At 42.2% G+C, this 25378-nt stretch overlaps 1 protein-coding gene across 1 annotated transcript in view; it reads left to right on the forward strand.

Moving 5' to 3' along the window:
• The window catches only part of Grid1 (glutamate ionotropic receptor delta type subunit 1), a 731950-nt gene that overhangs the window by 455339 nt on the left and 251233 nt on the right, over positions 1-25378 (forward strand). Inside the window, exon 6 of the mRNA XM_032919192.1 lies at positions 18012-18182. Coding sequence (XP_032775083.1) covers positions 18012-18182 — 171 coding nt within the window. The remainder of the gene's footprint in view (positions 1-18011; positions 18183-25378) is intronic.

Consider the following 25378-nt stretch of genomic DNA (forward strand, 5'->3'; position numbering starts at 1 on the left):
TTGGAACTAGAGATTTTTTTCAGGGATAATTGACTCTTAGCAATACTGACCTGTGAGAAAGGAATATCTTTCCATTTATCAAAGTCCTCAATTATTTGTAGTAGCCTTTTATAGTGTTAAGTGCATGTCACACTGTTAAATTCATCTCTAAGTATTTATATTTTTCAGACCCCTGTAAATGCTACTGCTTTTCAATTTAAACTTGCATTTGTGTGTTATTAGCTTGTAGGACTACAATCTCGCTCAACCCCGCTAAACTCAATTATTAGTTACAGAGGTTTTCTATGATCTTATGTGTAGAGCAACATACCTTCCGTGACAAAGAGAACTACATTTTCCCCCTCAAATCTTGAATTTTTTCCTCTTGAATGTCTTTTACTTCTTTTTTGTCTTTTCCTTGTATACTGGCTTGAACGTCTAGTTTAATGTCAACAAGCTTCCCTTGCTTCTAAGAAGCTTGTTGGATCTTGGATCTTGTCTCATCATGGCAGCTAATCGTGAGACCAGGATTTAGCACTTGAGATAAATAACAAGAGGGGACGTCTGTTGTTTTCCACTCCCACAAGGAAACATTCCACCCATCCCCATTAGTTATCATATAGGTTGAATATAGATGCTTTTTTAAAAAAGGATCAAATGGAAGTTTTCCTTTCAGTCTTAGGTTTCTGAGGGTTTTTAAAAAAAACGACTGGATACCGGATATTGGATTGGATTGAGTTATTTATAGAGCTCTGTTGAGATGATCACATAATTTTTCCCTTTTTTATCATACCATTAAGGAGAGAAATAAGTTGATTCATTTTATTAGTGAATTAATAAATGACTTGATCATGTTCCTTTTCAATTGCTGTATTCAAAATTGGTGAATGTATTTCAACATGGTCATTAATTAATTTTGAGTAATTTCTATCCCATACTTTCAAATTCATTGATTTTCTTCTATTTCTTCATCTGATGCATTTTTCCACATCGGACAATGCACATATAATTTGTAGAAATTCAATTTGTTTTTTATTGTTCTCCCTAGCACAAACAAATTTTACTTTATTTACTTGAATATATAGTGTGAATTTATAATGTTCAAATTGGTGTTAAGTTTCTATTCTATTAATTCTAGCATCTATATTGTTTCTCAGTCTGTTGGTATCAATTACGTCTCTAGTTATAGGCTGCTTCTTTATATACATTGCAATTTTTGATTAGGTAGGGGATATTTCAATTTTAATGAAATATTCTATTTAATCTTAGAGAATTTAATATATACATAGAAAGTATTTCAATCATATTTACCCCCATTCCATCCCTTCATCATCTCCCAGACTTCCCATTTCAACATTATGTTTTTTTGTTGTTTTTTTTTTCTTTTTAAAAACCCATTGAGCACAATTAGTTCCTGGGTGTGGGGTCATCCACATGTGCATGGTCAACCTGCCAGGGAACATTCTGATAAAGAAAATTGACTCTCCGTCCCCTAGTTACCATCAAATGTCAACAGCTCCAAAGCTAGGGGTGGGGACCATGCCTCTTCTCTGTCTCTACTGGAAGGCTAACTGGTTTTATATTGCACTGATCTCATGCAGGCTACCACAGCTACCAGAGAGTTTATGTGTCCTGAAGTACACTCATGTCCAGATACTGCTTTATCTCAGTCTTGCCAGTGTTCTCTGACTGGGACAGTGTTTCCATAACCTCTTCTGTGAAGTCATCACAATTTTCTGTGATTGGACATTGGATTCGTTTTTTGTTCTTTCAAACATTCACCCCCAACCCTTGGACATGTTCCTTTTGGGTGTTTTGATCATTTTAGACTTGCTTTGGACCTTTCTTTGATAGGTATGTCTCTTCAGCCTGTCTAATTAGAGCTCTAACTTAGGATTGCTATACCTGCTTCTTTTAAATGGTCCTTTCCTAGTCTGAGGTGATTTCTTCCTGTACATGTACTGATCAATCCTCTGTGAAAGATTCAAACAGAACTCCTAACAGATTTCTGAAGGGGCCCCTCGTGTGTGTAGCTGTGTGCTGTCCTGCCTTATCACCCCTAACTGCTCCAGGTTCTAACACCTCAGCCCGTGCTTCAGTTTGCAGAGACCATCATAGTCTATCCTGACTTTCCCCCTTCCTGGACTACAACACTGGAAACTCTTCTAAGGAGCTCAGGCCCATTTCATTGGCTCTTCTCTCGAGCACCACTGTCTGGCTGTGCCTGTTGCTCCGTGTCTGACAACTGTTGTTTCATTTGTGTTGCTTTTAGCTGATTAAGTTACACATAGATTCTGTTTACGTGAGCACAGATCCCATACTTGAGGTCCTACATTATCCAGCTCGCTTTCATTGTTGTCATGAAACACTGACAAAAACAACTTGAAAGGAAGCGCATTGTTTGGTTTCTACATCACAGTTTATCAGTGAAGGAGGACAAGGCAGGAACTTAAGATCCAAAAGCAGGAGCAGAAGCGGAGGCAATAGAGGGGTGCTGGTTGCTGGCTTGCTTTTTTACACAATTCCGTACCATCTGTCCAATGAGGGCACTGCCCATGGTTGGCTGAGCCTTTGCATATCAATTAATAAGCCAGAAAATGCCCCATAGACATTCCCATAGGAGGCAACTCCTCAACTGTGGTTCTCCCTTACCTCACCCCAGGTAACTCAAGTTTGTGACAAGTTGATCAAAACTAACCATTACACACATCTTTATACTTTGGCCCTACACATTTGGATCTGTTCAGATGTAAGGATTTTACTATGCTGAGCTCAAACCTCTAAACTTCAAAATCATACTATGGTAAGGCTCTGGGCCATGATTTATTTTTGAATCATTTTTTGGAAAAAATTAGTGAAATATTTCAGGATTTTAAATAATAAGTGCGATTCAAATTTATAATTTTCTATCAGCTCCTCAGGGATTAAAAAAAAAAACCCACGAAGTGTTAATGTGAAACATAAGGTCTCATTTTCCTAGTGGTTGGGGGAGTTAAGCACAAATACAAGGAGATTTCAATGTTCCCCTGAGACAAACAACTAGGTATTGCAAACAAAATAATTAAAATGGTTTGTAACAAGCAAGCAAATGAGTGCGGTGAAGGATCAGCTGCTATTATATTTATTTTTCTGTTTGAATATCTGCCTGGGGAGTACACTGCAAATTAAAGGACCCAGCCAGCTTTTAAAAATCCAAAAGTCTAATGACGAAATGAAAAGCGTTGGCTTGGTGACATAGAGATAGTTCCTGGGGTCATGATTTTTTGTGTTAAAAAAATGAGGTCACTTTGTCTGGGTGTGTTCATAGTGATTTCTGTTTCTTTCCATCCTCCCCCCCTTTTCTCTCTCTCTCTCTCTCTCTCTCTCTCTCTCTCTCTCTCTCTCTCTCTCTCTCTCTCTCTCTCTCTCTTTCCCTCTCCCCTGACCTTCTTTGCTTACTTTATCGGTGTCTCTCTGGCCTCGTACTCAGTGCTTGGAAGCCAGCAGGCTCTAAGTGTAGTATAAGACACACACTTTGCCCTTGAGGAATTGGTCTGTTCTAACTCTAGCCTCCATGGAATGATGAACCAGTACCTGCAGTCTCCTTGTTTGTGTGTGCATGGCAGGAGACATTGAATTCACAGTACGCCTGGAGGTGAATCAAAGTTCCACACTCTATCATACGGGGCCTAAAGGTTCTTGTGTACTTCAGCTCTGACTCATTGAACTTTGCCTGTACAACTCTTGAGATTTCTTTTCTGGGCGCATTTCTGTATTGCTCTGCTGGGAGTAGAGAGTGTCAGGAAAGGTCTCCTCTCTGCCTATCACCGCAGAATCCTATTACTTGAAGGGCTTCCTATTCAGACTCTGTCCTGAGGTGTTGGACTTTGGAGACTCTAGATTTGTCCTGCCTTCCAAATGCCAGGTGAAACTATTTTTAGCCTGGCCCTGAAGTTATTTTAGTGCTTTGAAAACTTGGGTCTAGATCTGCAGAAGTTTACATTTCAGATGCAACGTAGAGCTCACCTCAGCATTCATACTACATCCACAGAAGTGAGGACATGCTTCGCAATGGCTGGATCCTGTTTGGAGTTGCTGTGACATTTTAATAGAATGAAGGGAAAGCTAACCAATAAGGAGTGGAATGGAGTTGGGTCAATTCCAGGTTAGTCGGAATAGGATGCCCACAGAAGATCAAGGCTGAAGAGGGGAAAAGAGCAATGTGAGAGACAATGGACTCACTGAAACAATAGGAAAGAAGAAACTAAAATAGGATACAGGAAAGAAGAGAGCAGACCAGGAGATACACAAGCCTCTCCCAAATACCCTCAGATGGTGAGAGCATGGCTACTGAGTGTCCTTGGTGAATGCTGAGGATATGGGAGGCTTGATGGGGCGGGGAGCGGCAAATGTTCATCTTGAGTTCACAATCAAATATAAGGGACATCCAAGATAGTAAATTCAAGAAATAGAATACGAGAACCACTCCATAGTCAGAGATTGCAGAGACACTCTTTGGACTTCTCTTAGCAGTCTTTTGGTACACCAGCAGATCTTGGAAGGGGTTCAGAGACATAATCAGGGAACCTGGGGAGAGCTGTTCTTCTTGGTGGCTACATCCAGGTGTTGCTTTTTGGGGAATGACCTGAGGTGAGTATTGCAAGGTCAAGCCTATATGTATGTGCAGTGATAGAGGAGGTGGGGTTGGAGTGAGGGCATAACTCTGCCAGCTATTTCCCTGGCAGTTCAGTGTAGGAGGACAGGCAGAGTACTGGCGTTGTAGTAGCCATTTATTTCCCTCTTACAAATAAAGGTGGCTGTGCTCTATTTCCAACAATGACCTACTTTATGTAGGAGTAGAACGGCTGCCTATGGGTGTGATGTCTTGGCAGGGAGTCAAGGAAATGTATCAGCAGTGAGGAACAGGATGGAGCTAAACGCAGGCTGGGGTGGTCTGTTCCAGGATCCTTTAGGTGTTTGGTGGAGGTTGTGGGAGCAATGAGGTGTTAAGAGGAAAAAAGAAGCCTTTGCCATTGGGTCTACGCTAGATTCTCCAGACTGTAGACAGCTGTAGTTTTTGAGCTGGAAGTATAAATGGTCCTGTTTTAAAACTGCGTTAGCAACATTGTCTTCCATTAAATCAAACTCTCTGAATTATGCTAATGATCTTTGGAAGGCCTTTTATCACATTTACAGATGACATTCAAATAAATGAAATATTTTACCTAAGTTACACAGCTAAAGTTGGGTGAAAGCTGGGTTTTGAGGCCAAAGCCCTCTGATCTCAGATCCTTCACTCTTACTACATCACTACACAGAAATAATGAGGGCACATCAAACAGTAATGTACCCATGAATCACCAGGGGGGCTTTTATGATGCAGATTCTTATTAGATAGGCCCAGGTCTGAGATTCTGCGTTTCCAGTAAGTTCCATAATATCCGATGCTATTGCTCCCATGGGCCACACTTTGGGAAGTAAGGAAATCATCTGCGATTTTTCACACCCTACATAAGATAAGAAGATCCATGCATGTCTCATCAGTTTGTAGGGAAGAAGTCAGGAGCCAGGGTCTGACTCAGGTCAGAATAGCTGTTCCAGCCACTGTTACCATCAGTGCAAGAAATGCACAGGCACCCAGCTTTGGTGGGATTCTCTTGACCTCTCCTCCCCAGGATGTCCTTATCTCCCTGGAGCCTTGGCTTGCCTACATCTAAGTGCTCTGGAGAGCGTAGCACATATTCCTAAAGCCTTATTGCTTCAGTGAGGCAAACTCTGTTATCACTACTTTGCCAAATCCTCTTGCGTTTCCTCAACTTCTCCCGGCAACCTTGTCTCTGAAATTTCTCTGCTATCGTTAACTTCAGATTGCTGATGCGGTAACTCTTAAGGGGGAAATAAACTCTACTATTCCGCAGAGATGAAATAAGCCTAGGCCTTTCTGAGGAATAAAAGGAAATGAAGAATAATGTGATTGCATAGCCCAATATGAGTTTAGCAATTTATATAAATGTTTAATGTTTTCCCCTGGTATTAGAAGGTTCCAAAAATTTCCTGAGGTTTTAAAGATCTGACAAAAATATTTATGTGTGAGTTTTGCATCTAAATTGTCAAAGTGCATATTTAGAAAAAAAGTCTATCCTCCTCATTTTGATTATGATATTGGAAGTGTCTCCTTTTCCCCTCTTTGCTTGAGTAAGACCTCTGCAGTGATTCTCTCTGGCTTCATGAAAATGATTCTTAGAAGCACGAATTGGTAGAGTAATATGAAAAAAATATCGTCTTTCTTGCCTTTCAAACTTTGTAATGTTAGAAGCCTCAGGTTTTTAGAAACTGACCACGTCACATGTCATGAGAGACAACTTCATACAGTGTTACAAATCCTACCGGATCCCATACTTTTCTGCTTATTTCTAACTTTACTCTGCCTTCTTGAGTGATCTGAGAGTTTGCCCGCTCACCTACTAAGGCTTTGAAGCATTTCAGGAGGCGTCAGGGCAGGTTGATTAAGAGGCAGAGAGTAGTATCCACTCACCAGATACAGAGGTGCACACCAGTCTTACCCACTTTCAGAAAGCAGGAGCAGGAAGGCTGTGAGTTCAAGGCAGTTTGAGCCACAGTTACCAGTGTGTGAACATGTTGCAAGATCCAGTCTCAAGAAAACAAGGGCTGGGCTTATAGCTCAGTGTTAAAGCTCTGTCTAGCATACTCGAAGCCTGGAGTCTCATAGTTAGCACTTCAACACGGGCATGTGTCTTTATAAATATATAGAGAGAATCCTTGGAGTCCTTCTTTCTGTATGGTGATGAATTTGCATTTAGGTCGAATCTATTCATGGCACAGAAAAGTGTCAGAAAGGTGCGGTCTGAGCTAGATTATCTTCGAATTGTATAAACCTTCTCAGAATCTATGAAGGAGAAACTCCCATTTCCACAATCTGAATGGCTTCCCAGTGCTTCCCTAACACTGACTAATGTAAGAAGACAACAAAAAGTGGATCAGACCAAGCAAAACGTGTCTTTGGTTCAAGGTGTAGATTCACCGTCCATTGCCATGGACCCCCAGCCTCAGGAATGGGTAAACTCACACTCAGGTTTACTAGTCAAGACCATCCCACATAGAAATGTCCACAGAGAATTTGTGACTTTTGATCTTTCCAGGTTATGAAAAGTTGACTTTTAAAATTAACTATTACAAACTCCTAAAGGAGTCCTAAGGAAGGAAGATGGTGGAATTAAGCAAGCATGGTAGGGAGGGAGAATCTTTAAGGCAGATGGAAGATTTGCTATTTTCTTCTATTCCCCAGTGTCAACCACTTTTCCAAAACAGGTGCACGTGCCTCACACCTAGATTTTCATGATCTTGTTATGTGTCTATGTGCACATGTGCATGCGTGTTTGTTTGTGTGCCTGCGGGTGTGTGTGTATATGTGTGTGTGTATGAGTGCATGTGCATGTGTTTGTGTGTTGTGTCTTTGTATAACTTTATTTTCTATTTTTCTAAAATACTGTATATATTTATAGATAGTGATACAGTACTGTGGACTTCATTCTATCTTTTTTATAGCCACATCATAGCCAATATGAACTCAATTGCTTCTCTCTCTCTCTCTCTCTCTCTCTCTCTCTTTCTGAAGATCATGTCAGATTCCTGAATGGAAGTAAGAAAAGGTATCTGAGTCTGACAGGTGCTATTTTGTCTCCAGCATACCTCGTCGGAGTTATTATTATTTCCATTCTCATAGTGAGTGCTAAGGCGCACTTTAAAAACCTCTCACACAATTGTTCATCACCTGGTGGTGTGGACGGGGGCAAAGAGGCTTCCTCCGGAAGTCCAGTACAGCTATGGGATTTCTCTGCAGGGAGATGCACACTGTACTCATGTATAGTACTTTCTCGTGAAATGGCACACGTCTGTGAAGCCAGCCATACATTCCAGATGAAGACTCACATTTCCCAGGGAACAGAGGCAATCAGATCTCATTCTCTTCCACCGTGTGCTCTACGAGGACAATTTGGCTTTCAATCAGTGAATTAAGTATGTGCCTCCTGGGAAAATGTGAGGATTTTTCTTTTCTTTAGAACTCTTCTGACTTCCCCGTGCTCTTAACCCTTTGCAAGTGAAGGAGAGATTTGTAGAATTCCTTAATAATTTATTTCACTTGAAATGCATATTTTCCTAGGCATCGGTATCATTCTTGCCGAATCGGAGACCTGAGTAATTTTACTATTCAGTGCACGGTGCAATTTCTCACACGTTATTATATCTGTAGACATTTTCCTGTAAGTGTGTTGGAAGGCACAAAAGAGTCTTATTTTGCCTCCAATGACTGTGAGAAGAATTTGATAACTGTGTTAACCGGGAACCTCAAACCTCACTTCGTCTGTACTTACTGTGATTATTTTTTCTATCACACTATGGATTATGCTTCTCTCATTGAGAATAAAACAGATCTATTGGTGTTTCCTTCTATTTCTCTTTAGCTTCTATTAATAAATGTTCTAGATTTGAGATTTCAACTATTTCTAGAGATTATCTATTTTCAGATACCTCGGTCCAGTGAATGATACTGACGAAAGGAAATTTATGGGTAGAACCTATTAGATTGGAGGTGAAGAAAGTAATAGCCACTCCTGGGGTTACATCTGAAAGAGAATATGAGGTCAGGTAGGACCGATACAGCGACACTGAGATGTGTCACCCACACAGACAGGATTTGATCAGGTGGAGGGGGTTACGTGTGCTCCCCTTGCATTTTCTTAAAATAGTGTTAATATCAATAAAAATTAGGAAAAAGGAGAGCAAATGAAGCAAATATAAGTTGTAGTAATATAATTATTATTTAGTTTTAACCAGATATTCAGCTAGGACATATGGGGAACAGTTTGTAACACAGGTGTATTCCTCTGAATAAAAAAAAAAAATAGGCTTATGAACCATGAAATTTAAATCCCATGTAAAAGTTTAGTATATTTTTTTTAATGAAAGATTCCCCTGAATAATACTCTCAAAAGAAAAAAGAGCCCTCAAATAACTGAATATAACACATTTCAAAGTATTTTAAAGTAAAAGCTGTCAGTGTTTGCCGTGAGGCCAAACATAAGGCAAAAATGTAAACTCTTAAGTTTTTCTTTCAGTGAGTTGGTCAAATTGTAGAAACCTTAAGCTTTTGTTCCCATGGCAATCTGGGGAATATGAGGTTTGAGTTTAAGCCTGAGGAGCAATCACATATGTTGTCTAACGAAAGATTTCCACACACAACTGGAAGTGTTTTCTCTGTATCAGAGTTGGTAGGAGATGAACACATTGAGAAGGAGGTGGGAAACGACATTCCCTAGTATGACTTCATATTGGGTAAGGGGATAAACATTGGTAACCCTCATGTTAGGTCTGACTCCATTTCACAGCACCCGTGTCTTCGAGCGAAGCTCAGAGGACAGTTCCATTTCTGGTGGCTGTAGTTGGCATCCCTCTCCTACGTGTAGCAGCATCAGGCACAAGCACTCTGAAGTAGTATGGCTGCTACTTAGTCAAAGTGTTCTGTACTAGCTCCACTCCTGTCACTGTGATAAAATATTGTGAGGGAAAGCAACGGAGGGGAAAGGGCTTTTTTTAGATTATGGTTATAGGTTATAGTCAACACTGTGGGGAAGTCATGGAGGCTGGAGTTGGAGATAGTTGGTCACATCATATCCACAGTCAAGAGTAGAGAGACACTCATGCACCAATGTCGTCTTCTTACTTGGTGCTTAGTCGGCACCCCTTACTCATTTACAGGTTAGGGCCCCCCACCTCAGGAATGGTTAAACTCACACTCAGCTTTCATAGTCAAGACCATCCCACAGAGAAATGTCCACAGGCCAGCACGATCAAGAGAATTTGTGACTTTTGATTTATCCAGGTTATGAAAAGTTGACTTTTAAAATTAACTATTACAAACTCCTAAAGGAGTCCTAATGTAAATGGTAAATATGTGTAGAGAGAGGTGGGAAGGATAACGAAGAGGAAGAAGAGGAGGAGGAGGAAGAGAAGGAGTCTGTTTAAGTGAGATCTAGGAAAGATTATGTTTCAAATGCAGCATAGGTATGTTTCAAAACCAGAGGCTGGATCATGTGAGCTAAGAGTGAAAGGCTCAAATGGAAGGAAGCCAAATTAAGACAGGAATGAATTAGTCACCAAATGTAATAATTAGAAGTTGAAAACCTTGGAGACGCTAAGTGTCAAGTTGTACAAAGGTAGATAAAGAATTGGTACAGTGTAATTTATAAAGAGATTATCTGAAATATATCTCACAGAAAGGGCAGTGGCACAAATGAAATCAGGGTTGAAACAAATGGAAGATAAAAAAACAATATTTAGTATAGTTTTGAGAAAAGAATGAGCATTAGAATATTAACTAGTAAATAATATTATGACCGATGACCTTTTCATATCGTTAAAAGAAATCTATCAAGACCCAAGATAAAGAGATTTAAATAAAAGGCACCGAGGCTCCCAGAGTGACAGTGTAGGATGTTAAATATATAGAAAAACCTAGACTCTATTCAGAGAGAAAAGAGCAAATGACATTAGTCTCTGTGCATGGTAAACTGATGTCTCCTGTGGAGAATGCTCTACAATAGTGCTGCTGTCTTGGCAGAAATGAATATATTCTAAAGAGACACTTTAGCTCTCAGACTGAGAAAATAAAGGGCTCCCCAAGAAATTGTAATTTCCCTGGGAATATTTTTGCAGGAAGAAGAAAAGTTTGAGGCAACCTGGGTAAAACCTCTTCCCTTGGGAAAGAGCATTATAGCCGATGACAAGAAGAGGTCTACAGTATGTAGGGTCACACCCTTACCAGGACTGCTTAGGTGTGCATATGCCTAGCTCTTTAGATTGTCACTGATCTTCTTTGTTTCTCTTCCTACTGTGGCCATCTTGAGTGAGTCCTACCCTGTTTTACTATTACTTTGGCTGTTCTGATCAGCTCACTGAGGATGGGGCACAGACTCGGACCTCAAGTTTATGAACATAGCCATACTTTTGGCTTCAAATGAGTAAGTTTTAAAGTATATAGCCAATAATCATAAAAGAACAAGTACCAAGCATCAGATACACAGAAACAGCAGACAGAGAGCAAAACATCAAGTCAGGTGCTTATAACATACAGCAGAAACAATTAGACTGGTCTGATTGGGAGAGCAAGCAAAGGAACAGCCTTAAATTAGGGGCTTACAAAAATCCAGTAGAAGTGTCCAGGGCAAGCTGAGGAAACCCATGCATGCTGGAAATCTTGGCTGAGATTCCATGAATGACTGGCTCCCTGTTCCCACCCTGAGCATCTTTGTGTCATGGAATAAACAACAATAACAATCTCTGTTGGGGACAGTTTACTTTCCAGCTGTTCTCAAAGGGACAATGTTTTATGGCCCTCTAGGTGTTTGCTGTTTTTCTGTTTTTCTGTCCTAGAGTTAGGGAACAAGTCTGCCATAGGATAGAAAATTTTGGACACTTGAATTAAACATTCTGGAGACTGGGACAAGATAGCCCTCTTGGCTCCCAGAGTCTACTGTCAACAAGTTTAAACAGTGTACAACCATTTACCAATATAATGTGACAAGCCAAGGCCTAGCCCTGAAATCTATGAATGCTTCTTAATATTAAGACTTTTTATAAATGCTATGAAATTAATGATCTTGAAGTGAGGATCTGAGGTTTCCCAATCTTGGATGCTCCAGATGGGTTCTAAATGCCCTACCTTACGTCTTTATGGGGAGCAGTCAAGGGAACCACGGCTGTACAAAAGAGAAACTGTAATGATAAATAGCAATGACCAGCTTGATGGCACTCAGAATCTCTCAGGGGTCACACTTGTCAGTATATATGTGAGGGCATTTACAGTAAAGTGTAACTGAAGAAGGAAGGAAGACCCATGGGCTAGACTTCTAGACTGAGGAAAAGGAAGACATAGGGGGCAAGCATTGCACTCGTTTGTCAGCTTCCGACCAGAAGTGAACACTGCTCTCACTGTTTGACTACATGCTCAGCAGGCATTTTAGAAATGGTTTTAAGGAGAAAGTTTGAAGAGTTCGGAGCTGTAGCCTGCAGACTCCCCCTGAAATGCAGAGTATCATAGGTTGTTCTGCTAGAAGGGTTGAAGGCTCAGAATGTGGAGAGAAATGCAGACAATGGAAACCCAACTCATGAGGTTTGAGGGGGAGAGAAGACAGACTGTCAGAACCAGACTTGAGGCTGTTCATGTTACAATATGGGATGATACAAGATACCATAAAGAGTCCAGATACTAGACATGTATCTGAAGCATGTGTTGTTTTCCTTGTTGGGTTTGGTCTTCCCTTGACCTGAGCTTTCTTTGCTATACTCTCATTTTGAATGAGAATATTGTCTATCTGTCACAGTGTATTGGAACTATGTAACTTGGGCTTTCATTTTATGGTTTGTGTTAGGTCTCAGAAGGGACTCTGGGCTTGGGGCTTTGAACACGGTTGCAACTGCTAGTTGGATTTATCATCTGCCCTTCAATGACAGGGCATTTGCAGTGACGTACTTTGGATGAAGAAAAAAGAAAGATGCCCGATTTAAGGCTGAAGTCCAGAAAAGATAGTGGAACTGATAGATACATAGGTATTGGTTCCATAGATACTATGGAAGTAGTTTCATAAAACAACAGAGAAAGCATACACTGAAAGGTCATATAGAAAGACAGAACTAAATACAGGACATTATTGACACCTTAGCCAAGCTTCTGTTAACTGGGAACAAGCACCAAAGGAGAAAGAAGAATACTGAAGAATTTCATATTTAAGTATACTTATTACAATAGGTAAAAAAACTAATAAAGGCTAATGTAGAAAAACCTAATTTTCCAAAACATAAATAAGTGGAGATAGTAAACAAAATCATTCCAAGTTTAGAAAAATGGTAATATACAAGAAAAAACCAAAATATATAATAAAAGTGATATGATAGAAATAAGGTCCAAATATGTAAAAATCATCATAATCGGTGTAAATAATTTGAATTTTTACTTATATCTCAGGTCTGGATATAAACATTTCTAGTACATTCTATTTACAGGTATTCTAATGAAAACATGAGGCAGATAAAAGTCCAAAGAAAACACAGAGAGGAACAATGTGGAGACTAAACATAAACAATGACAGAGCTGTAGTAACAGCAGGCATAGTAAACCATAGGGCAAGTTACATTTTTAAAAACAAAGAGGGCATTTAAATACTGATAAAGTGGTCAGCTCAGCCACGAGATAGTCTTCTAAACTTGTGTGTAACTAATAGTAAGTCTTTAAAATATGTCAAGAAAACACAGGCAGACTTCAAGAATAAACAAAGTCCCGATCTAGTAGACCTGAAAATAAATGTTTGACAGAGGCAAGCATGTAGTGAAATCACATGAAGCAGTTATTCACAGTGACCACAAAGCAAACCTCTCTATACCCAAGCTCAGAAGGTCTTAAAGCTTAAAACATTCCACAACTTGGAGAAGATATTTGCAGCATGTGACAAAGGTTTATTTAAAATAAATTTAAAAATCAGAGACCCATTAATCACTACTTAAGAGACTCACCCAGTAGAAGTTTAACAGTCCACACATATAAGAAAGGAGACATAAATGTATGAGAGACATTCAACCCCGTTAAGAATTAAGGTATCAAAACCAAACCCTAACAGTATTCCAAGCTATACTCACGAGACTGCCACCTCTTAAGTAGTCATGTAATAGATGAGGTATAGGGAAACATGCAGAACTAACACGCCATTCATCACACACGATTATATTCTCTTATCAGGATACCACAATCTTGGGTACATGATACCTGAGAGAAATCCTTACATAAGTGCACAAAGACACACAGGATGTCGTTCATAGATGCCAAGCAGGGAAGCACCTGTCACCAGCAATGGGTCAATGAATGGTGACCCGTTTGTCATGTCGTGTTAGCATGTGCACCTACACCCAGCACCTCAAACAGACTTCCGCACTTTAATGTTTAAGAACATTAATGTTGGGGTTGGGGATTTAGCTAAGTGGTAGAGCGCTTGCCTAGGAAGCACAAGGTCCTGGGTTCGGTCCCCAGCTCCGAAAAAAAAGAACCAAAAAAGAAAACAAAAACAAAAAAAAAAAAAAAAAAGAACATTAATGTTTAATGTTTCATTTTAAAATATTTATTTTTGCTTTACATGTGCTTTGCCTGTGTGTACGTATGAATGTGATGAGCACACGGTTGTCTCAGACCCAGATAAGAGTGTTGGAATCGCTGGAACTAGAGTTACACATGGTTAATTCTCCACGTGGGTTATGACTCTGAACCCCTGAGCCATTTCTCCATGCCATGAGCAAGTGGATTTATTCATTGGTGACTGTTGGGATATCAGTCAGAGTGCTCATGGAGAACCTAGAGAGTCTGTTCTTTGGATTCCTGTAATTTTACCGAGCTCCAGATGACTCTGATGTATGACCGAGTATAAAAAACATGGTGCTGAAACCGGATTACAGAGGGAACCACAGTGTGCCGCTTACACACGCTCAACCCAAATGCACAGGAGTAAGCTTCATGCCATCTGTGCCCCTGCATGACAAAGGCTGTTTGTGGGAAGGAGGCAGGAGTCAAGCATGGGAAACCATCCAACTATGTGGGCATCGTTTTCCTTCTCGGTTTGATGGAAGACACAGTGAATTCATTCTGTTATTCATATTTAATGTACAAAATGCTTATGCATATTTCACAGTGAAGTTTATACATTGCAATATAAAAAACATTAGTCTTTTTTGATCTCGGATACTCCGGTGAGCCTCATGTGATGTTTCTGTTTCTTTTCCTTTTCCCTCTGTTGGTTTACATTGCACCGTGGTGCAATCACGTTGTCCTGCTGCTTGCATTTATCTGCCGCACTACTTGAATGAATGCTTAACTGGGACAAGGGGACGTTAGCTGGCCGTGTTCATTTCAATGGGCTGCTTGTATTTCTCTCCGTGCAGCAAGTCTAGAGTTTGGAGTCTCTTGCATTGGTATAGATGCCCGTGCCCTGCTAACAGTGAACAGGAAGCACTCACTTTGGTAGTAATTACCGAACCCTGGAGGGCTAGTAGGACAGGAGCAGATCCTGGCGTGGAGCTGCTAGATAGATTGCTCACCCGTGTTCAGAATTAGGGCAAAGGTGGGAGTCAATCTTTTTGGTTGCATGTAAACAACTGAGGGTGTTTGCTTGAGCGGACTCCCAGATCTTGATTGCATATATCTCTGAATTGGTGAAGGATAGTCTAGAAACACAGAGAGGGAGGTAGGAGTTCACTAGCAGGGAGGACCATGCTGTGACCCATGGCAAGCAGATTAGAACTGGGCCAGGGGAAACAGGAAGGTCTACAAAAGCTTCAGCAGATACCCCCTGTGAGGGAGGGATATGGAAGCTAATAGGTTGTCAGAGAGCTGTGCCAAATCTTTAGAGAGTCCTGAGCATATCAGAACCAATTGGGGCAAGGGTCGAGTCCCCATCACTGCCTATATCACAGTGTACCTTACCCACAAGAGGTGAGTAGCAGGCTGCCATGGGTCACACTGTAGGTCGAATCCCTAACACATGTCCAGAATATTCGAAGCGTTAGGATAGTGTGAACTCAGTGATCTGGTTTGTCCTCTTGGCAGTTGAAGAGGTGGGAAATGGCCATTTCCTCTATGGTGGCATTTTGTATCAAGAATGTATGGGAAAAACAAATGAGACACCTTTTTTATCTTTGGTTTTCTCTCTAACATCTTTATATGTAATTCCAGTTTTGTATTTTCTGACACCTACATTCCTCCTTTCCTTCCTTTTGCAATCTATCTATCTATCTATCTATCTATCTATCTATCTATCTATCTATCATCTATCTATCTATCATCTATCTGTTTATTTTGTTAGTTAGAGTTGGGATCTTACTTTAGGCCAGGCTAACCCATAGTTGACTATGTAGCCCAGGCTGGCTTGAACTTGTAGCAATTCAACTTTCTTCAAGTCCCCAAGTGCTGGGATTACAGGCATGAGTCACTGTGGTTGGTCGATAGCATGCATTCTCTAGACAAGAAAGCCACCCCTAAACCTCTTTACTGTAGTTTAAGCAAAGTAAACTGTCTACTTGTTAGTCTTTTTCTCCTTCCCTTGTGGTTACGCTGTGACTTCTCTCATCCTCCAGCCCCCATCTATTCTCTCAGAAGAACTTAGGTCCCCAGAGCAGCTGGAACAGAGTGGGACGCACCTGTTCACACTCTCCTCATCCTCTGCCCACTCCTTGAATCTTTCTGTGTTCAGGAAATGTCCCTTCTACCAATTTCTCTACCTTTGATTAACTCCTGGTTGCACTCCATCGCAGATGTAAGTCTCAGTGACATGGATGTAATTCAAGCTTGTAACATTTTAACTTTTGTGAGATCCAGGTGATTCAAGGATTGCAGGGGCCTACATTCTTGCTTAGGATCCAGGGGCCATGCTCTCTCTCAAAGATCTAGCAAGTGCTTTCCCTCCCCTCCCTCCCTCCTACCCCTCCCTCCCTCCCTCCCTCCTTCCCTTCCTCCCTCCTTCCTCTCTCCCCCTCTCTTTTCTCTCTGTCCTCCCCCTCTTTCACACAGACACACAGACACACACACACACACACACACACACACACACACACACACACACACACACACACACACAGAGCATCATCCTAAGACAGACCCTAAATGCTTGATTTAGCATCTTACCCCTAAACATGTTAGGCTCTCATTTAAATGATTATGAAATCCTCATCACTAATTTTCTGCCTGGCTGTCTCCACTTGCACTGTCACGGGGTCTCAAAACTAGAATGGGTCATCTGCAAAAAGGAAGATCTAGAGATTATTTTAAAAGACGACAACAGTTTCAGTTAAATATTGACTTGGAGCCAGGCATGAATGAAGTAATTCCTCAGAGACAGTGAGCCTGGGATGTCCTTAGTGTGAGTGCCCTGCTGTTGGAACAGAGGGTGAATATTTGTTTCATTTCCTTGTCATTCAGTGTTAGAATGAAGCCTTACATTCTCCTCTCTGCCTGCTGACACCCTCCTCCTCTTTGTTTCTCTCTAATTCTTGGCCCATAATGCAATCAGAAGTTTTCAGAAAGGCCATTCTGATTATAGCATATTTGTACCTAAAGATTTCAAGCTCCTTACTAGCCCTAAGGAAAAGGCTTGCTTTCTATGTTGCTGCTGTTGTTTGAAGTAGGGTGGTTGGACCTGACTCCCCCATCTGCCTCTCTTCCACTGATATGTCTATGTGAGGCAGAGTTCATCTACTCCCTGCAGACTCAGAGTCCCAGTTATACTTTGTCCCCAACATAGGTTCACACACACACACACACACACACACACACACATACACACAGACACGTGCATGCATGTGCACACTCACACTCACATACATGCACATGTACACGCACATGAACACATGTGCGCACACACACATACATACACACACTCACGTGTCACATACTCACATGCAAGCATGTGAGCATTCATGCACTCACCCATCTTCTTTACTTATGTCCATTCTTGGCCTTAGTCTAAGTCTGCGCTCTCATAGAGGCCTTCTTTGGAGAGAGCTCCCTAAGGCAGGTCCTTTTAAAATTTCTGTTCTTGAGGGTAAAATGACCTAATAATTGGATCATAGCATTCTTAGGGTTGTTTTTAGAGTATGGCACTAATAATTCCAAGTAAAACACCAGGGGTATCAAGGCCTAGCCCAATAGGTATCTTTGATCGCTGACACAATCAGCATGCTCTATGGTGAAGGATTATTATTGACATCCACTATAACTTGGTGCTCGCTACAGACCAGAACTCAGAGGGAATGTTGAACAATCCTGTTTCTACCTAAGGGATGGTAAGTATTTTTCTAAATAAGCAACTAATAAAATGGATAGCTAGGACCGATTCCCCTTAGACCACTTTGGCATTAGCTGTTTGGTCTTTCAGCCTGGATGTCTCCTAGTGACTATTTTTTTTTTAATTCATGAGGGTATAATTTGATTATTTCTTCAGGAAATCAGTGACCCCGAGATCCTGGATCTGGTCCATAGTGCCCTTGGGAGGATGACCGTGGTCCGGCAAATCTTCCCATCTGCAAAGGACAACCAGAAATGCATGAGGAATAACCATCGCATCTCGTCCCTGCTCTGTGATCCACAGGAAGGCTACCTCCAAATGCTGCAGGTCAGTACAGCAGTCTTCTCCATGCATGGCTCTCACTACACCTTTGGCCTGCACAGGCGACATACTGGGTCTGCTGGGCTCTAGATGAACACTGTTACCCACCCACTTTAATGACTAAATGTTGTCATTCACTGAAATGGAATCCAGTTGACGGGACACAGTGTTTTATCTCACGGTAGCATCAGTGGTAGGTAATTACACCTGGTATCAGCAAGCAGGGACTACTTGCTTACAAGGTACCTCTGACACTTAAAAGCTACATGACTAGAGTGGGCAGATTGCTGTCTCTTCTGCCTCTATGCTGAGTGTCTTGTGGCAGGGTTGGAGGTAGAGCCTTTCTTTGTGTTTTTCTTTGTAAGAAGTCACTTACACAGACACTAAGCTTGTAAAACACTTAGCACAGCCCTGGCACATCTGCTAAATGCTAGGTGTAGGCCAGCCAGGAAGCTGCAGATCTCCACAGAGCAGAAAGGCCGGAGATCCGGTTTACAGCATGTCCACTTGCTATACCCCTTCTTAAACCAGAGTTGTAAATGTATATGTTAATACTCCAGTCACTGTCTTGGCCTCTGTGTGGCCTTCATCTTCTGGCAATGTGGCCTTGGCATAGTCAAGAGTTATTCTGCCTGTAATACAGACCATTTTCCATATGAAACTTTGAGGAAAACAGAGAGACACTACAGTGAACATCCACAGATTCCCCTGGATTCACACAATTTGAATATGATGCACAAGAAACTTGATGATGCTTAATGTGGGACATGTGACATATAAGAAATGAAAGAATGTGTCTCTTATTGGGTTTTGTCCCCAAATTTACTTGTAACTTTGCCTGTAGGGTACACTCACCACTCAGCATTTGAAATCAGGCCTACCTTCTTTCCCCAGCCAGGAGTAAGGAGTAGAAATCAGAGTTGAGATGAGGACTGGCAGTATCTGTCTCATGAATGTCAGTGTTACTTAGGATCTTTGGAATCACCACATTAGAAGATCTTCATAATGAGGAGGGACCATGGGAATCTTGGGTGTGCTGCAGATACATGTAATTAGTGAAAACCTTGAATCCACTCTCTAATCTCATCTTGTCAGAAGGAGAAGAAAGCTTGTATCATAGAGGTGCCACATGAGAAACTTGTTCTCAGTGATGAGGAAACATAGGTGACACTGATTATAGCTGGAGCACCTGCCCTCCCTTGGCGCTCACTGTGACACTGAGTACATTGATACATTGGCAAGACAGAAGAGCTAAGATATTTCTGAGGTTGTAAGGATTTGACTAAGAAACTGGAGCATTGACTTCGACAGAACCATAAACTAGAGTCATTGGATTTGGTGTTAGAAATCCAATAGAAATTGGTTAGGTGTTTTCCTTTGTCTTCTTTTCCTGGGGGATGGAAGAGGGGACAAGGGTCAAGTGTGTCCCTCTCACCGGAACACTGTCTCCATCATTTGCCCTCTCTATGTGGGTGTGTACAAAGCTGGACAAAGGGCAGGGCAGTATGAGTGTCCCCATTCTGTGAGGTGAGGGGAACACTCTTCCTTGCTAGGCCTAAGGCCGTGGCTCTCATTTGCTGGACGATCTCCCAGGATCCCTCTCCTTGGTGTAGTTTATTTATTACTCTCTAGTGTCAGCCATCCTGCCCCTTCGCCACCTCCTAACCCTCTGTCCATTTTCCAGTTCTCATTAAGTTACATTGCTTCATTTCCCTCTAAATTAGAGTCACGTTCAATTGTGCATGGGCAGTGCAGGATGGGGCAGAGGAGAGAAGCCTGCACTTCCTGTCAAAGTCCATGACGTTTGCTAAGAGATGACTGTCCTGACACCTGTAAGAGTCAAGCTGTCTCTAGCCCTTCAGTCCTGCCTGGTGCAAAGGCTCTGCTCTCTGGAAGAGAACAAGGGAGTCTAGAGGGCTGAGAGAAAGTCCAGTTGATGGCATCCTAAAGTGGCAGGTACCCGAGCATGTAACAAAGGCTCTGAGCCACACTTCAGGGCCCCCTTCCTCTTCTGTTCTTTCTGAGACACAGGTACCACGGAAGGAGGAGAACAAAAGAACAAAACCTGTTCATGGTACTTACACCATTACCACTTGCCACCACAGAAACCAGACTGCCTGTGTGCAGATCACAGTAATTCTAGCTACCATTTAGTCAACTAATATTTATTTTTCATTCTATGCCTCTGTTTCTTGCACTGTCAAGCCAAGACATGAAAATCTGCTACTATGACGAATCTCTGTGATGTGTAAATGAGAGAAAATGTGGAAAGTATTTAGCACGGGGCTGGGCTGTTAATACCACGAGATGGGGTGTCCAGTACAATTAATTTTCCACAAGAAGGCTGGACATGCTTGCATACCTGTGTCTTGGCAGGAGTAAACACTACCCTGTACAGGAGAACAGTTCCTGCCTCTCCAAGCCTGTGTCACATGCTTTGTGACTCTCTTGTCTCCATCACTTATTCAGCCACTCACTAACTCACAACAGCCTTGTCTGAGGAGACCATGTTTTATCTATTCAGCTCTTCAGGAAAGACCCTGCTCGCTGAAGACTATCAATAAGAATATATGAGTTGCGTCTGCTAATAATCTAGGACTTGAATCCCAAGTTAAATGGTCTCTAGAAGCCTCTTTATATAGAGATAAGTAAAGCACTTTATTAAAGAAATCTCTTTCCTCTCTCCATTTGTTGCATCTACATCCTTCTTTGGGGCTACGATGGGAGGGGAGTGTGGATTTATTTACTCCTCTGCCCAACACTTGGGCAGCTTGTAGATTCATCTCATTTACAAGCCTTTCCCTTCAGTTTCCTCAGGAACTATTACCACGTCTTTCTTTCCTAATGACAGTATAGACAGCAAACTAATTTCTACTAGCCTCTAGCTGTGAGATTTATCGAAGAGACTCGAACAGGCTTAGAACAACCAACTCAAGAAAAAATTGCTGTCATGGATTATTAACTTCGTCTTGATGAAATTAATGAAAATCCCTCTGGAAATGGAGCCCCCAAGTCCATCTTCGTTCCTTTCTCAGACGGCTGCCCTTGGGAGGTTGGTCCTAGCTTAGGGATTGTGAGAGCACAGGGAACTTTTGCAAGGTCATTCATCATCTGGCTTCTCTACCAAAGTGCCCTGCTCTCCGAGACACTCTGTCTTCCTCCATTAGCCCTGTGGTCAGGGATTTCTGTTTTGAAAAGCCAAGCAAGTACTATTCGTGAATCAATTTGGTTGCTATTTAGTACCTATTTTCTTCCAAGTCCCTTGGAAGAAAAATACCTAAATAAGTGGCTTCCAGTGGTGTCATTGCATTTGCCTGTGTGGGGTTGTTTATTCTTTTCTACAAGGCACTGTCTGATGTGGGTGTTTCTCGTTTTTTGTTTTCTTGACAAGTTAGTTTAGGGCTTGTCTGACTCAGCTGGTAATAAAAGTGATAACCAATCCCCCAGAACCCGGAGAATTCGCTGAGATTTCCCAGGATGCCTTCCTCGGAGCAGAGTTGCCATTGTATCCGTCACTAGAACTGCCTCTCCCAGTAACTTCAGCTTGTAATTGAACTAACAGAAGCATTATCATGTCACCACCCCATCTATTCAAATGTTTCCAGAGCGTGGCAGGAAATGGCATGAACTGTGGTGTCTGGTCATATCCAAGCTGTGGGATCCAACATGGCATTGTCAGGAAATATTCCCAAGATTGCAACATTGGCATCTTTATGCACACCTTGAAAGTTGTTGAATGGCTAGACAAAATCACCCCTCCCTCTGGTATTCAGTTTGCTGAAGAAAACCACTGACCTTCTAGTCCTCATTTCCTAGAAGTTCCCCATTCTTTTCCCTCGTGATGGGTTGTCAGAGAAGCTTTTCCTTTGGAGTGTCCCCAAGGCTTCCCTAACCAGTTACCTCAGATTTCATGTTCCTTCCGGAGCTGTACTTAATGGTAGAGACTCCAATTGGCAATTTCACAAGAATGGTGTGGAAGGCTGTATGATTCAGGTCATGGGTGGTCTCTGTGGGTATGGCTGCCTGCTACTCGAGTTACAGGTGTCCACATGTGCCTTGGTTGCTAAGAGAGGCTTGCTTGGAGACAGATGCTCTTCCATAGTCTCCCTTCTGATTCAGTGGTGAACAGAGAACCTCCCACAACCCCTTTCCCCTCAGCTACCATCTGCTCCATCCTCTGGCCTGGCCACGGTGCCCTCTCAAGACAGGTGGGCTAGCAGCAGTTTGGCACAGAGGCCTTGCCTGGGGATAGATTGTTCATGCTGGGGCATCTGGATGTCAGATTGTCCTCCCAGCTGGACCCTCTGTCGACTGCTTATCTGACATTGCTGGCCAACCAGAGCCTGTCTGCAGATTTGGTCAGAGGTCAGTGTCTGCTGTTTATCTCCACGATGTCTCCCCAAACAGCCCACTTTGCTTGATTAATGATAGAGGGAAGAGCATGCTGGGCTCTTTAGAAGCCTGAGGAAATGGGCCCCTTCTTAATGAAAGTCTTGCATTTCCAGCTCTGGATTGTGAGGATAATGGACCGGTGAGGGATTTCTGCTGGCCTGTGTGGCTCTGACCTTGGCCCGCCATTCATCTTTCTTTTCCTTCAAGCATGATTCTTACCCTGATAATGCAGTGTGCAACCATCCCCCGGCCCCAGAGCATGACTGAGACACAGTTGGCGGACCCTAATAAGTCTTGACTGGAATCTCAGACTTACTAAGTAGAAGTGAAGCACCAGGAGGCAGACAGTCTGTCTGTGCAGTGGGGCGACATATTATCCTGACCTGTTGAAGGTCCTCCTTTGTGACCAGTGGTGGTGGCAGAGGACTCAGCCTACTGGCATCCAGATGAGCTTAGACTTAAGACCCCCTTAAGTTTATCAACATATTTAAGGGAAGCACATATCTGGTATGCGCTCAGGCCCTAATCCTTTCTGTAGTCAGTGAACAGGCTGCGTAAGCCCTGCCTTGTTAGTGCCTAGGTGGGAAATATATTTTTCCCTGGTTTTATTTGTGCAATATACCTATATCCATACAAGCTGATTGTTGTGGTTTGAATGATGTATTCCCGTAACATTTCTATGTTCAAACCTAGTTCCCAAGGTGACTGTATTTGAATGTAGGAACATTGGAAACAATTGTGCTTGTCTCACAAATGGAACCAGAACCATCTATAAGATCAGAGTTTTCCACTTCTGAATCAGGACATGGGAAGAAGGCATACTATGAACCAGGACACAGACCCTCATGTAGCATTGACTTTCACAGTACCTTTATTTGTGATTTCCAGTCTCTGGGAGTGTAAAGAGTCTTTGATGTTCTGCCATATCAGTGTACTCTGATGGCCTTGGAGTTCACGATAGTGTCACCATGGACAAGTGGGGTAACTTTCCCATTGTTTCCTGTCACCCTCTCAGGCATGTTCATTATTTCTAAATGGTGTTCCTTCTGTGCCAGTGTTCTGGTCTCTTTCCATCAAGTAGGACTCCTTATCTCTCCTGTCTTCCCCTCTGGGTCTTACTCTTTAAGCAAATTCTTATTTTCATATGAAGATCAATTTAACAGTCTTTCTAGTGGCCTTTGTTCCTGCTGACACAGGTATGTTCCCAAATTAAACCTGGGTACTAATGTATTGGGAATTCCATGCTAATGCTTAAGGAAAAATAGCATCGATTTTTCCATTCTTGGACTTTAGTTAACTTCATGTAATTGGTCTCTGGTTCTCCAGTGGTTAATCAGGTCCTCTTGGGTTTTTCAAGAGCTCTGCCCCCCATAGGATCATGGCTGAGTTCTTTTATCTGCTGCCTAGAAGTGCTTCCTACATTTTGGGTTCCTATCTCAGAACACAGTTTCTGCACAGATAAACGAAATCAGAAAATTTTGCCTTACCTTATGAAGACATGGCCTTGGGTTGTGGCAGGCAATGGGGCTGGAGGGTGGCCACCTGGAACTCCTGTCCCTTCCCCAATGCATCCTCTGTACATTGTTGCTCACCTCTAAGAAGAGACATCCTCTATGCAAATGACTTCACATCCCTTTAATTCCCAAGAATAGGTTTAGAATGATCTATTGGACTGCCCTTAGTTTAGAGAAATGTTTTTAAGCAGCTGTGTGTATGCTTAAGTTGGACATTTCTCAAATGTTCTCACATTTCCTTCTCACAAAAACCTTAAAATGGGGAATTTTGTTTGTACTTTTATTAGGGAGAATGTCATACTCAAAGACACTGGGACTGGGAGAGAAATGGCTGATAGGTGGGGTAAAATTGGAGGAGGAATCCACCAGGATACAACTCTTGGAGAGGCCATGTGATAGGACACGTATAAAGGATCAGCTATGCAGGGTGGAATGAGAAGGCCTGGGCTGAGTCAAGGTGGCTGACATTTGCCGTCTTCTAAGGAGGAAATGAGGCACTGGAATCATACTATAGCAGCGGAAACTGTATGTGACCATTTTAGACAGGACACTTGAGAGGCTTCTTCAAAATTAGGTCTGTGTGGCAGGGTGTAGAACATGAGTCTTCTACAGGTATCGATTTGCTGCTGACTCATGCTTTCCCAGGTTCCCTATGCCTGTGGTATTCTTCTCGAAGGGTCTGTGTGCCAAAGGCTTTCATTTTTGACGTCTCAGTGAGGTAGGAATGTGTTAGGATGCTTCCCTCTCTGGAACCTGGCTCAGAAAACTCTAGAGCTCTCCATAGACTCCTCTACCTCCAGTCATATACTCTGGGCTTCCCCTTATAGACCATTAGTGAAATATCAGTGCGCTCAACCTGAAAAGCCTGGCTTAAGCCTTGACACCAAGACGGATAAGACTATGCTTCCAGGAGGCCAGGGGCATGTCATCAGGTCCAAGTGAGCAGAGACAAGTAGATACTAATCAGAACTGATCTTTGCTTAGCCTCCTGTCCTGTAAGCTACAAAAGTCAGCTATAACTCCCGTGCACCTTTGAAAGGGTACATGGTTATGGAGCCTTGAATGGAAGATGGTGTTGGCCAGTTCATTTTCCATGGTCCTTATCCCCATAATCTGTGTAACAGATCCCTGCTGAGTCTCAGCTCCTGAAGATACCCTGGGCATGACTTCAGCTAATTTAATTTGAATTTAGGAGCCTGCATAATTACTTCACTTACCCCTTCCATTCTTCTCTGTGGAATGCAGATACACATAAAGAGACCAGAAGAAGCCTTTACATACAGGGCTGTTAGCATC

The sequence above is a fragment of the Rattus rattus genome, chromosome 13 (assembly GCF_011064425.1).
Source record: "Rattus rattus isolate New Zealand chromosome 13, Rrattus_CSIRO_v1, whole genome shotgun sequence".
Taxonomy (NCBI): domain Eukaryota; kingdom Metazoa; phylum Chordata; class Mammalia; order Rodentia; family Muridae; genus Rattus; species Rattus rattus.